This window comes from Papaver somniferum, chromosome 7 (genome assembly GCF_003573695.1).
Source record: "Papaver somniferum cultivar HN1 chromosome 7, ASM357369v1, whole genome shotgun sequence".
NCBI classification, from domain to species: domain Eukaryota; kingdom Viridiplantae; phylum Streptophyta; class Magnoliopsida; order Ranunculales; family Papaveraceae; genus Papaver; species Papaver somniferum.
The window spans coordinates 24,510,721-24,525,220 of record NC_039364.1 but is presented as its reverse complement, the minus strand read 5'-3'; the positions used below and the strand labels follow the sequence as shown (position 1 = coordinate 24,525,220).

The following is a 14,500-nucleotide window of genomic DNA, read 5'->3' as shown; positions in this document are numbered from 1 at the left end:
TCTCTCTCAGTTACGGCACCACCCGTACATCGTAAAGAAAAATTACTGTGTGTTTTTTGCCACCTCCCATTTATCACGATCTCAGCCCCGCCACTAAGGGAGGGGTACAAAATCTTGGCTTTATTTATGTCAAAATCAACAGAATTAAGTACAAGATAATACGGAGTATTAAAATCATCAAGTGTTAAATTTGCATTTGTTAAGTGAAACAACTACATCTAGCCATCTAGAATCACAACCAAGAGTGCGACGATGTGAACACAAATATATGAAAGATTTAAGCACAATCATCTAAAATGAAACTAACACATACTAGCTCTAAGAAAATGCCTATTGAACCCCGGACCAGGACGAAGGATACTGTGAGGTTTGCATGATAATAACTAAAACTCCGCAAGTTTATACCGGCACCATTTCTTGTCTGGTGTAGATGGATTTCGAAGGATCATTTCTTCAGGGAAAACGGACGACTCCCAATCGGGGCTTGGATAGGGTGGTGGCGGTGGTGGGGTTGGAGAGGGTTGTGGTGGACTTGGTGAGGATGGCGGTGGTCGGGGTGGGGAGGGTGGTGGTGGTGGTGGGTTTCTTGTATAGCAACCTTCGCAAGAGGTATAAGCAGCGCACATCCAACGCCACAAAGTATAATCTTTTGTTGCCTTCTTTCTTAGTTTCTGTTCACACTCAAGGCAAGAACCAGCATACGGAAGCTTAATAACTTCGTCTCCTGGATAGCATTCATTTGATGGTGGTGGCGGGGATGGTGTGATTCGCATGTAGCAACCCTGGCATGATATCAGTGGGTCACACATTGAACGAGTCAATCTAGTGCTACCCGGTACAACCAACTTATTCAGTTTCGTTGCACAATCTCCAGTTTCACAATGTCCATTATATGGAACGCTTATCATTTCTTCTCCTGCTAAGCATCCCACCTTCGTTTCTGATTACAAACACATATGACGTATCAAAAAAATTAATCACAAGATCATCAAGTAATATTAATGAGGGATACCTTGAAAAAAATTGACAGTTAGGAAGAAACTAATGAACACTAGTACGTAGAGCAGTAGTATTGCTACTCACGAGAATGTACTCCAGGAACACCAACCAAAACAAACAGAGAAACGATGACTACCGAAATAGATAAAATGTTCCTTGCCATGATTGAAGTGTAGTATATATCTACTTACTGTTGAGTGGTAGCTAAAGTTTTTATTTATAGAAGAAAATAATGTGAGTGGGATTATGTTTAATTCACTTCAAACTAATCCTAATCAAATCTGAATCGATTTCCTCGAAACAACAAGATCCCGAGTATGAAAATGAAAATCCGAAAGTTTGCTTCTAAATCAGGTCTATATTCAGATTCCACGTATTTCTATAAATTATTTAATAGATTATACACCACTATAGGTCGGTATAAAACCTTTCATTATTCACAAATTGCATGCACTTGACATGTTGTGATAACTTATGAATCGAAAGATCATTAGATCGCATGATACTAGCTTAGACATTTATGGGTTGTAAGGAAGAAGGGTCAGTAAGAGAGTGGACTTTCAACTGTTACTGTATCTTTTGCCAGTGGGGATCGTGGTTATAATTTAATCAACAAAGCTTCCAATACATCTTAATTATATTTATTTTTTTTTTGCTCAAGTTTAATCTTTTTGCAGTTGACTGTAGCTGAGCCAAGTCGAAGAGTTGACTACATCGGTTTTACAAATCCTAGGGGAACCCAATGCATATCGAAATGAAGTCATAAGAGATACCTTCTACGAAACTTTTTTTTTTACATATCAGATTCACATAATGTTTTACAAGTATCCAAAGGTTCCTTGGCCAACAGCCATTTAGAAGGGAGTGTCTCCTCACTGTAGCGGCACAAATATCGCTTCAACAAAGCGAGTGCTAGCAAGTTAACTCACATGATGGCTTTCTCGTAGCCTCTCAGATTGGATGGTTCAAATGCTCAATCTCTTTTCTCTATCGCAAGAGTCGGAGGGGCTGGCAGGCCTGTATAACCATGTAAACCGTTCAAACTTGGGACAAATAATCCCATCTGGAAAGAAATGAAGCCATTAGTACTACCTTGCTATAAAAGAGAAAACTGGATCGAAAATAAATATTCGTAAAACTTGAAATGCTTCTGGGGTCATGCATAATAGTTGTGCTAGGAATTCAAACAGGAAACTAGGTGCATTAACTGTAACAAGTGTACTAGATTTAGGCATATGAGCATTGTTTCCCATCATGTTGTGAATCATATTGCGTTCTAGCAATTCTCTAAAGCACATTTAACAAAATATAGAAGCATGCATTCATTTAAGCAAATAGACATGCATTAACCAAAATATAGAATTGTGCATTCTTAGTTCACAACATCGACTTTTCAGCTAAATAAACATCCTCCAAACTAAAACCAGTACTAGATAACACATATCATGGATTAGTAGTTGGAACATCTGCACCATCTTGACTTGCGGCTTGTCTTTTACAGGTAACCTGTGATGGTGAATCTTCTCCAGGATTATAAGATGGTTCATGTGGCTGGTTTGATGTTGATCCGTCCCCTCTGTGTTGGCCAAGTGCAAGTTGACGCTGACGGTCTCGTTCAAAATGAAACTTGTAATAAACAATGTGATAAGCACACCACTCTTCAGCAAGTTCTTTCCATTGTTCCTGCAAGAGACAATAATTATAAGCTTGTGAAATTATTAAACAAAAACTTAAAACATATGGCAGGCAAAAAAAGCCAAGGAGTTGAAACAAAAATTACTAACCCTTGTTCCCAACTAGCATCAAAGTGAAAAGGAGGAGGGTTGGGTGGTTCTAAGAGCACATTAACAGGGTTGCCATGCTTGTCCGAGACTTGAATGTTCCAATCGATTGTAGGAAATTGCGGTGCTGGTGGCACATCATTGCCAACCTCATCTTTGTTATCGTGATGTTCCATCTGATTAAATGTCCGAAAAGTCACACATGTTCATGCTTTAATTTGATCACACTGTGTAGACTAAAACATACTCCCTCCGTTTACGGAAAAAAAAAAAAATACTATCACTTTACCAGGATCGTAAGTTAGTACTTTCATGAGATTTTATTTTTTAACTCCAACAAGGTTTTATGAAAAAAGAGAAAATATAAATAAGTAATTACATAAATTGCCTATTCTGTAACTCTAAAATTTCATGTAAAATTCGTCATTTGAGTGTCCAACAATCATACCCGACTCTCTAAAACATGCTATATTTACATCAAACTATCAACTATTTTGATGAAATCATGAAAATTTTCAAAATGAAAGGAGATATGCAAATTACCTCACTTTTGTAACTTTGGAATGAAAATAAGCAATAGTAGTATGTAGAGAATCCTTGTCAATCCAAGAACAAACTCATCAAAGCACTCGAAGCGATTTGATCCATGGAGGTTATAAATCAACAGGGGAAAAAACTAGGCTGTTTTTCTTTCTGAGTAGAGGAATAAGAAGAGTGTTTCGACTTTTGTGTGAGAGGATGAATGAACCAATGAAGTAGAGAAACCCTAGTGAGATTCTGTATTCTTTTTCACAAAAACGCTAATCAGATTAGCGCCCAGCTAAAGGACCTAATGGTAAAAAAAATTATAGTTGTTATGGGAAGATTGATGATCGTCCGGCTAAATTCAAAACCCTGCTGCATATCCAATAATTTTCCTAAATGAACCATCTAAATTCAAGGTTGTATTAGCATCTTTGCTATGAAATTTTAGGAACCACCTTGCAGGACGAGGTTTTCTGCAACCTTTTGCACAGGACAGTTTCAATGTTCAAAAATTCTTAGTAAACAGCCTTCTCAGAACTTTTTTACAAGTGAGCTTGTACACCTATAGGACTGAATCAGGGTGGCAGTTTTTAAGTTTTTTTTGGTTTTGGACGACCTAACCAGAATCAATCATCCCATTCAATAACTAGCATTCATAAAAGAGACTTGAAATTGACTCTGGGCTCATCTTCAGCATCTTATGCTAGGAATTCAAACAAGAAACTAGGTGCATGAGCTGCAGAAACAAGGGATTAAGGTGTACTGGATTTAGCTACATGCGAAAAACAAACGCCTTAGCAACAGGACTACCATAATCTTTATATACAATATCTGACTTTCAAGCAACACAGCTATTACTTTCTGCAGACAGCAAGACAGCTATAACCATGCAGCAAATCAAGTACTTGTATCAAATTTTTCAGGTTTGCAGGCTTAAGTTTCTTTTGATCTACAAATAAATGCAAAGTTTGCACAATGCTTTTTCTGCACCATATGAAAATCACCATTAACTGACAATTCTGATTTCCTATCAAGTTACATAGTTTCTGAGAATGTGAGCTAGTAAGGAGCCATAACCGGATGGTAACTACTAGGATATTGTTCTGCAGCAACTCTATGTTACACCAACTAGCACATATTTCTTTTACCAGTGGGAATTAGTAAGTTAGTAACTAATGTGAAATACGGTTGTCTAGACCAAAGAAGTAAAACTTTTCAAGTGAACAAATCTTCCAAGAGGTTCAAAGCATAATAGTTCATGGTCCCAATAACAGAGATATTGGTAGGAAGGAGAAAAAATTAAAAAAAAAATAATCATGTAGATCATTACCAAGAAAGAAAGACGAGCATACAGTTATTGCCATAAATGGGTAAGTAATGCAAGAAAATCATGCAAAAGAAGGCCCACAGGCCACAAGATACCAAACCAAGGGTAAAAAAAAAAGAACCCAAAGCATGAACAACTTCACTTCCGAACCAAATACATATTATGAAGGGAAGGGAGAAGTAGGACAATTGAGTTGCATGTGTATACCTGGCTGTTGAAATCGATCAATCTATAGAGTGGTGGTTAAGCATCATGTGTGGAGAAGAAGTGCATCCATCAACAGGGATATATGGCACTACACTATATTTGGTAGCTTTTGAGAGGAACACCGCTACAAAGTCTAATACAATATTTTCAAAGCCCACTTAACTGTAGTAGGGACTCATTAACTAACACAAAAGCTTCCTCAAAGCACCATTTTCCTTTCAACCTAATGTAACTTTGACCTATATAAAATTATAAAAGGGCCTTCAAAAATGCTCCCAAATCTGCACTAAAGATACTCTAAAAACTCCATCTGGCTCATCTTTCTTACAACAGCATTAAAAACTTCTAGGTAGAAACCCCATTTGGGATTTCTGCTAGTAATAGCAGGCTGGCCGAAAGGGTGTTGCTCCACATATTGCTGGACATTTCCAGCCAAAAACAAACCTTCTAGATAGACCCACAGATCTCCTCCTGGACCTGGCTTGCAAATTACAAATGTGAGAATCATTCTGACAGTATGAAAATCTGAATACTTGTTAAGCAGTTAGCCTTGTTAGAAAGACTGAGAAATTCATAATGGCCTTCAGCTTTGAGAAAATTTAAAGCCATATGGACCAACAACGAAGAAAACAAGAGAGATTTATATGGCCATGTCATATGGTCAGCTAATGTGGTCCAATTTCTAACTGGCAAGTGGTTTACCTAGATGTAAACACGGGCAAAATCACTAGATTATCGTTTGCGTATATGGACAAGACCACCACTCCATTAACCCCCACAATAGCAAGGGTGTTGTGGTGACATTACCCACTTCCTACAACTGGATCTGCAAACTCCTTCTCCATTGAACTTATGAAATTTCTACAAACATATGCAGATTACGCAGCACATTGTCTTGAATTAGTACAGTTCAAAGTAGCACATTGTCTTGAATTAAAGAAGTCTTACCTAATGAGTTGTCATTTGGAGCCTCTCGAGTATATGGGGATGGAAAGATTGCGGTGTACATCTACATATCCAAAGAATATAAAATTACAAACTGTATCAACTAATAAAAACAAAAAACATATAATAACCCGATATCAGAAAATAAATAGGCGTAGAATGCAGATAACTTACTGGATTGCATAAAGCTTTGTAGGGGGAATCATCCAACAATAACGTGTTTGATTCATTGAAAACACCCTTTTGCCATGGAAGATTTGGTTCATACTTATTCCATAGTTTCTTCAGCTCTTTTAATACCATGGGCTTATACCAGTCCCCTAGAACTCTGAAACCTGTTTCAGTACAGTGAGATACATCCTACCAAGGAAGAAAAGTTGGTCAGGCATGAGAAGGTATCAGGACTGTAATAGAGATTCGGGATATTTTTAGTTTTTATGTAATGCAAGTAGGATATCACTATCTTAACTACGTAGCGGAAATTGGTTTTAGCAAAGAACCAATACAATTGAAGCAAGAGTGATATAAGACCGAAAAGTAAACGAATCAACTAAGAAACACATAAATTGAGAACTACTAACCCAACAAAATAGAAGGTTTTCTTTCAAATCTCCCATGAGAAAGTTAACTACATTAATCACATTACTCCTGCAAGTTGCAACAATAACAGCTGAATCAATAAGGTTATCTAACGTCTCACCCATTTCGACAAAGCTATATCCAGAAAGACCAGATAGATCAAATTACTCAGACATATAAGTAACATAGGTTGGTTGGATATACTTTTTTCTAGAAGACCAAACACCCACATGAAATCTTTCAAAGCAGAATCTGAGAAATTCATCACAATAAGGTCTCTTAGTACCTACACCAAATACCAAAACAAAAATGAAATTAACCCAAATTAACCCTTTAACTCTAATCAATGAAAAAAAACATCTAAAGTTAGCAATGGTGGCAGAATTCTTACGCGCTTTTCTCCCAAGGTCGTTAGAAAGGTCAGCAAGCAATCCATTAAGATCAAGAACAAGAAGTTTCTTATCAGTACGAGTAATCAATTCTCTCACTCTAACAACAGCACCACCATTTGATGAACATTTTTTACTTGTTCCATTTATTTTAACCTTCTTTTCTTCCCCTAAACAGAAAAAATAAAGTAAAAAATAATGAATTCAGTAATTAGGTCTAAGTTATGTGCTTATTATACTCACTTATTGACTTTGAATTTTCAGAAACTACTTTGCCTTCATTGGAAAAGTAGTTTTTCCGATCCTGTTTCTCCTTGCTGGTCCATCTTCTCTTGGTCTTCTTATTACTAGATTCAGTTGAAATTTGACTATCATTAGTATCTCCAGAAATCTCTTCTTTTGTATCACTGACTTGATTCATTTCTTCCTTGTTCTTCTCATTCAATGAGATTTCTTCAACAAAATTGTTACCGTTTTCCAACATAATCTCCGGTGGGGTGTTTTCATTACCATCGTTTTTCTTCGGAGGAGCAGCATTTTGTTCTGCATCTTGAATTTCACCGAGTTGAGTCTCTTTCACTTCAATTTCCATTTCCATTTGAGTAATCAATGAAATTTCTTCCTTGTTCTTCTCATTCAGTGAAATTTCTTCAACAAAATTGTTACCCTTTTCCAACATAATCTCCGGTGGGGTGTTTTCGTTCCCATTATTTTTCTTCAGAGGAGCAGCATTTTGTTCTGCATCTTGGTTTTGACCGAGCTGAGTCTCTTTCACTTCCATTTCCATTTACAATTTGGGTTCTCCTTTCTTTGAACAACTCAAATTAGGAAATAAACTGAAATTAGGTTTTTAAGATTTGGGAAGGAGTGACGTGGGTGGGAGTCGTGGGACAGTAAAATCCGGCTTCTTGAAAGTGTGCGTCTTAATTGGATGGCTGCTATAAGTAGGGCTGTCAATGGAAGAATATCCGTCGGATATCTGGATATCCGATATTCGACAGGTTAAGAACTATCGGATATTCGATATCCGAGAATATCCTATAGGATATCAAAATCAGATATCGATATCCGATAGGTTAAGCTATCGGATAACGGATATTTATCCGATAATATCCGTTAGTAACAAAAAAATCTGTAAAGGTGAAATTATTCTCATACTGTCATACATAAAACTTGGAAACAATACTCATAAGATGGCATCTGAATTGTCTTCATCTGAATGTAAGTCTCTTACTCACACACATGACACATACATGAAAAGAAACACAAGCAAATGCTAAAGAATTCCACCAGTCTAACCAGCTGCAATGCATATCACTGCCAACTTCAACCACCTGCGACTCCATTACAACTTAACAGATATTCAAACAGGGTCTCTCTTGTCTTCATTCGTCTTCGGTTTCCAAAATTTCCATATCTGCATTATAACAATTAACAAGTCAACATTCAGATAGAATAAGATACACAACAATTGTCTAAGTAGTAATAATAGGAACTATGCACTGAGTTTAAGAAGAAAAAAATGTTTACCTTCATCACAAATGAAATCTGGCAACCAATCGCTTAAGCATAACAATGCTTCAACAACCTCTGGATCTAATGAAGCTCTGTGTGTTGTAAGCACTCTACCACCAGCACTGAACATTGATTCGGATGCCACACTGGTGACTGGGATAGCCAAGACATCTCTTGCCATCTTTGCAAGAGTTGGGTACTTAGGTGCATTTAGCTTCCACCAACTCAAGATTTCAAATAAATACTCATCTTTTGGTGAGCCTTTGCTAAGCATTGGTTCTTCTAAATACTTGTCCAACTCAGATTTCTGCACCTCAAAGTCAATGTTCTCCATCATAAACTCAACATATTCAGGATCACATAATTCATCTGGATTGTCTGAATCCATCACACTTGAGCTAGAGACAGAGCTGCGGCCACCAAAATAGTGTTCATCTGCATTTGAGTTTTGTGAATCATACGCATTGAAAAGAGATGTCAATTGTTCTTTGAATTTGTTATACTCAACTGCATAGCCAGTTCCATACAACTTCTTATAACGAAACTCTACCCATCTTGCCTTGTATCTAGGATCTAACACAACACCGATGCCCATAACCAAATTACTTTCGAGCCAATACGCATCGAACTTCTCTCTCATCTTCAACCCCATTGTTTTCTGATATACTCATAATCACTTCCTTCCCATTGTTTGATGCACTTGTGAACTTCATAGACCCCATTATAGTACAGATTCGCAGTTGGATACTTCATCCCTGCAAACCTGGTAGAAACATCATTAAACACCTCTAAACACCTACAAATAACTACCCCTTGTTCCCACTCATCTTCACTTGGTATACAGACGAATTCATGATCAAGGACAGCTAATCTTTCAAACCCTTTTCTCACCCCGATTGCATTCTTAAGCATAACAAAAACTGAGTTCCATCGAGTGTCCACGTCTAGACTAACTGCCTTTCCAGACAACCTAACCTGTGACATAGCCAATTCAAACCTCTCTTTCCTAGCTTGTGAAGCTTTAACATACTTAACACAATCTCTAATTGATTGCACAAACTTAGCAGCAACTTTCATACCATCTAGGACAACCAAATGAAGAATGTGGTTGGCACACCTCATGTGAAACAATTCCCCATCAAGAACTAGACAATTCTTACTCTTTAGCCACGAAATCAAGTTTCTCATCATAACACCATTGGCAGCAGCATTATCAGCAGTTAAAGCAAGGAATTTCCTATCTATGTTCCATTCAAGAGTACAAGTTTTGATACATTCTGTGAGAACATCTCCTGTGTGTGGTGATGGCACTACAATATAAGCTAATGTTTTCTTAACCAAATTCCATTCATCATCTATGTAGTGGCATGTCACACAACAATACCCATCTTTAGTATGCTTAGCAGTCCACATATCAGTTGTAAGACTACATCTAGAAGTCAACTTATCCAATACTAACTGTAATTCTTGTTTTTGTTCATGAAAAAACTTCATCAAATCACTTCTAGTTGTGTTTCTACTCATGATCTTAGCAGCAGGGTTCAAAGACTTGCAATACATTCTAAAGTAAAAATGTTGAGCCATGTTCAGAGGGTAATCATGCTTAGCAATCATTTTAATCATGTATTCCCTAGAAATAGCAGGATCATACTTCCAATTAGCTAGTTTTAAAGCTTTGTTACCTGCTGTTTTCAGTGAAGTAGCAATCTGTTGTTGTCCAGCCTTGTTCTGTGGTCTGTCTCGGCAAATCTTTAGATGATTAGACAACCTTGTAGTACCACTGAGACTACCAGCATCAACTATCTTCTTGCAATGATGGCATGTACCTAGTACAACAGCTTCCCTCGCATTCTTTTTACTGTTGTATCTTACTTTACAGTCCCTTTCAAATTCATCCCACACTGGTGACCTTGTTGATCTAAGCTTTTTCTTCAGAGCAGTTATCAGTGGATCCTCACCATCTTCTCTATCTTCATCACCTGAGCCACCTGTATGAGAGCTTGGCATGTTGATGTTATCATCAGTTGGGTTTTCTTCTGGTTCTGTTGAGCCAATTGCTGAAGCTTGAACACTTTGTGATTGTGAACCATCCCTGGAAATGATAGCATTTGATGTAGTTTGAGGCAAAGGGGTTGACTTTGAGGTTGCAACTGTCTTTCCCTTGGCTGGTTTTTTAAACATTTTTGCAATTTCCTGTATTGAAATGTAGATGCCCATAGGGTGAGAAGGATATTGTATCAAAGAGGGAAACTAAGACACATGAAACTCTCAAGCATCAATGCTACAGAGCACTAATAATACCAGCTTAAAGAAAAGACACTGAAAGCTTAGTCTTTGTTCCCCAGTCCCTAGTTCATCCAATACTATCATGTGTATGATACAACATTACCAAATCATTTTCAAGAACAGTGGTCACATAATCACATTCCCCTAATTATTCTAAAAATCTCTATGATGCATTTGCTGAACCCCTAATTCACTTTTCTCAAATCAAAAAAAAAAGAAGGGAAAATCATACAATAATCGATCTAAACTACTAAAAACCCTATATCCATCCAACATCTAAAATTCAAAAACCAAAAATTAGAAGAAAGCTCACATCAAAAGATATTCATCAGTTTCCCTATTTCCATAAAACTTTCATAAACTTTCATAATCTCAGATTGTTAGGCCTCATATTCTTATTTAAGAATAAACCCATCTCAAATCTTTCTCTAATTTCATCATACCCTAAATTTTTTTGCAAATCCCTAATTTCATGAAAATCGAACACAAAAATCGAATATGGAAATAGAAGTACCTGATTGAGCGGGTGAGTGATTGTCTGATTGATAAGCAAAGCAACTGAGTGAGTGATTGATCGGGAGAGACAGAGAGTGATCGATTGAGAACTGAGAAGAGAAGAGAAGGAAAAAAAGAAAACGAAAAAAATGACTCGGTTCTCAACTGAACTCAATCCAGGCAGTGATAATCGATTAACATATGAAATTACAATTATACCCCTAATTCTATCGGATATCGGATGTTAACCAAACGGATATGGCCTAATCCGATATAGATAGGTTAAGGAAGAAATATCCGATAATTTTTTTTATCCGATATCCGATAAAACGGATAAAATCCTATAGGATCTCGAATAATCGGAAACGGATTCCGGATATCGGACATATATTGACAGGCCTAGCTATAATGCGATATGGGGACACCTACATTTCTTTTTCTTTTTTTCTTGATAATAGACATATATTAAACACAAACTAGGGCCTTACAAATCTGGGGAAGGCCCTCCCGCAACATCAAAAAACTCACACAGTCCGGTGGATTCTCAATCCAAATTCCAGTCATTCTTTCATTAACGGCTTTTTTAGCAAAATATCCGACTGGAAACTATTTATGTCCATCGAAATACTTTCAAAAAACAAGTTATCTTCTTTTTACGAAAGTTTATAGTCAGTTGAGAATCACTTTCTACAATGATGTTCTTAATGCCCAGTTTTACTGGCAGATTTAAGCCATCTCTGGACTGCCTAGAGTTCCGCCAAATTGTTGGAATTGTGGTAAAGATGTCTGCTTAAAGCTGCCACATACCTTCCATCACTGCTTCTAAGAACACCACCACAGCCTGCACTCCCATTACCATTAGCAGCACCATCTACATTCAATTTCACAAAATTATTAGGCGGAGGATTCCAACACACATTAATGGTTCTTTTCTGTTCAGAGCTAGAACTTCCAAAGTTATTAGCACTCTTAAATTCTCCAGCAGCATTGAAAGACAGATCAATAATTTGATGCCAATTAAAATTTATCCCTCTAAAAACCACATTGTTTCTAGCAATCCATATATTCCATAATATAAAAGACACCAGAATTTTCCATTCCATATCATCCTTACTGGAGTCTTGATTAATAAAAGTAAGGGATGTTTAATAAAGTGACCATGTAGAGAAATGCATTTAAGAAAATGCCCATTTTTTTGTTAATTTAATGCCCATAAGCATTCTGTTTTCTTGAAAAAACGGCTAACAGCCGTTAGTGTGCACGTGCCATTAAATCAGCATTTACAAAGACATTTAAGCCCTCAAAATCGTCTTCCTCAGACCTACTTGACTCGGATCGTTTAAACCTATTTCTAAACAAATCTGGAAAAAACAAACTATTTCTGCTCAATTCATGAAACCGAAGAGTAAAAATTACATATGTAAATCGATTTGTACATCTGAAATTGAGAATCACAAACCGAATGCATAAATATAACTCAGAGACTGTTCAAAGTCTTGGCATGGCGTGGTTGTGATTGAGGAGTCTAGCTGCTGTTTGTGGATTTTTCTCGAACAGCTTGCGAGCATAATACGAATAACGAAATGATGCGTTTGCTGATGATTTAGAACCTCTTTGATATCTTAATCTCCCCTTGAAAACATGAATCCGTACACAACCCATCAACCCTAATCAATCTGGGACTTTAAAGACTCATCATTCACAACCCCTGTGTCCTTGCTACTGATTTCACGACCAAATCATCACCACAATGAAATGAATTCAACTGAATCCCGTAAAAAATAGAAGATAAAATAGAAGGAAGGAGGCGGAGGAAGCAGAGAAAACTCGACCTCCACTTAGGGATGGCCATTTGCCCCACCCAAACCCATCCCCGTGGGTACCCGCCCCTATTAGGTAGGGTTTTACCTCGTACAAACGGGATTGTGGTTGGAATTAGGTAATACCCGAAATTAGTGAAACGGGGATGGGGCGGGGATGGGATTCTAGGTCCCCGTACGTTTCCATTTTAGGATTTTATATTTTTATTAATTATTTATATTATATTTAAACTAAGATATTATATTATATTATAAAAGAAAAGTTAAAAATATAAGATATCATTAATTATTTATATGATATTTAAACTAATAAATTATATTATATCATATCATAAAAGAAAAGGTAAAAGTATAAGCTATCATTAATTATTTATATTATATTTAAACTAAGAAATTATATTATATTATAAAAGAAAACGTAAAAGTATAAGATATCATTAATTATTTATATTATATTTAAATTAAGAAATTATATTATGTTATATTATTTAATTATTGTATTGATTATATTATATTATTTAAGTTTTCTTTATTATATATATTATATTACTTTATGTGTATATTACACAGTGATCCCAAAATGACAACTATATCCACACGAGGTGAATCCGAACAGTCTGAACACCATGTCGAGACAATTCCAAGTTCTCCAATGGATGATGACCATGGTGAAACTGCCAAGGCAAACATTACAGGTGATTGTGACAATGCCAAAGGTGAAATTGCTATAGTTTCAGGGAAGAAAAGATCCATAGTGTGGAACCACTTTGAAAAGAAAAAGATAAAAGGGGAAGACAAAGCAGTTTGCAAATATTGTCATAAACCATTAGGAGGAAAAATCACAAATGGTACTAAGCATCTACACGCACACATGAAAAGATGTCCTCGACGTAAACAGCAAGACATAAGACAATCACTAATCACTCCGAGTAAAAAAAGTGACGGAAGAAGTCAGCTTAACACGTACAGTTTTGATCAATCGTTCGCTAGGAAGGAACTTGCTTATATGATAATTATACACGAGTATCCGCTTTCCATCGTTGAACATGCCGGATTTAGACGATATTCAGATGCGCTTCAACCGTTGTTTAAGGTGGTATCTCGGAGCACAATTAAAAGTGATATCCTTAAAATCTATGATGAAGAAAAAACTAAAACAATGGAGGTGCTACAAAAACATCAAGGTAAAATTGCGTTGACTACTGATATGTGGACTAGTAAGCAAAAGAAAGGATACATTGTTATTACGGCTCATTTCATCGATGAATCGTGGATCTTGCAAAGCTTAATTATCAGGTACGCGTATTCATTTAATGATTTCAGGCATTGGATATGCACGTCATAAATGAAAAATCACTACCATTAATTTTGTTACTGATTAATTACTAGTTGCTACGTAGTACGGTCTAATCAACCATCTGAATTTTATTTTGTATTAGGTTTATGTATGTGCCATGTCCGCACACGGCTGAAGTCCTGTCAGCCGCATTGATGGAGTGTCTGCTAGACTGGAATATCGATGGTAAAGTATCCACTCTTACTGTAGATAATTGTTCCACTAATGATCTTATGATCCAACTTCTCCTAGAAAAATTATCAAGTAACTTACTGTCGGGTGGAGATATTTTTCAT

General features: G+C 36.6%; 3 protein-coding genes across 3 annotated transcripts; all 3 read right to left on the bottom strand.

Annotated features, from left to right (window-relative positions):
- Positions 1 to 211: 211 nt before the first annotated feature.
- Positions 212 to 1,170, bottom strand: LOC113293881 (chitin-binding lectin 1-like). The gene is made up of 2 exons (XM_026542328.1): positions 1,084 to 1,170; positions 212 to 940 (listed from the first exon to the last, which is right to left on the bottom strand). The coding sequence occupies exons 1-2, from the start codon at positions 1,160 to 1,162 to the stop codon at positions 384 to 386; spliced, it is 636 nt and encodes a 211-aa protein (XP_026398113.1). The 5' UTR covers positions 1,163 to 1,170; the 3' UTR covers positions 212 to 383.
- A 1,226-nt stretch (positions 1,171 to 2,396) lies between these two features.
- On the bottom strand, positions 2,397 to 2,956 carry LOC113294377. Its single transcript, XM_026542775.1, has 2 exons — positions 2,784 to 2,956; positions 2,397 to 2,682 (listed from the first exon to the last, which is right to left on the bottom strand). The coding sequence occupies exons 1-2, from the start codon at positions 2,954 to 2,956 to the stop codon at positions 2,397 to 2,399; spliced, it is 459 nt and encodes a 152-aa protein (XP_026398560.1).
- Positions 2,957 to 4,889: 1,933 nt separating this feature from the next.
- Positions 4,890 to 7,646, bottom strand: LOC113296728. The gene is made up of 7 exons (XM_026545055.1): positions 6,996 to 7,646; positions 6,755 to 6,922; positions 6,568 to 6,649; positions 6,366 to 6,432; positions 5,959 to 6,144; positions 5,788 to 5,848; positions 4,890 to 5,316 (listed from the first exon to the last, which is right to left on the bottom strand). The coding sequence occupies exons 1-7, from the start codon at positions 7,537 to 7,539 to the stop codon at positions 5,126 to 5,128; spliced, it is 1,299 nt and encodes a 432-aa protein (XP_026400840.1). The 5' UTR covers positions 7,540 to 7,646; the 3' UTR covers positions 4,890 to 5,125.
- Positions 7,647 to 14,500: the final 6,854 nt, after the last annotated feature.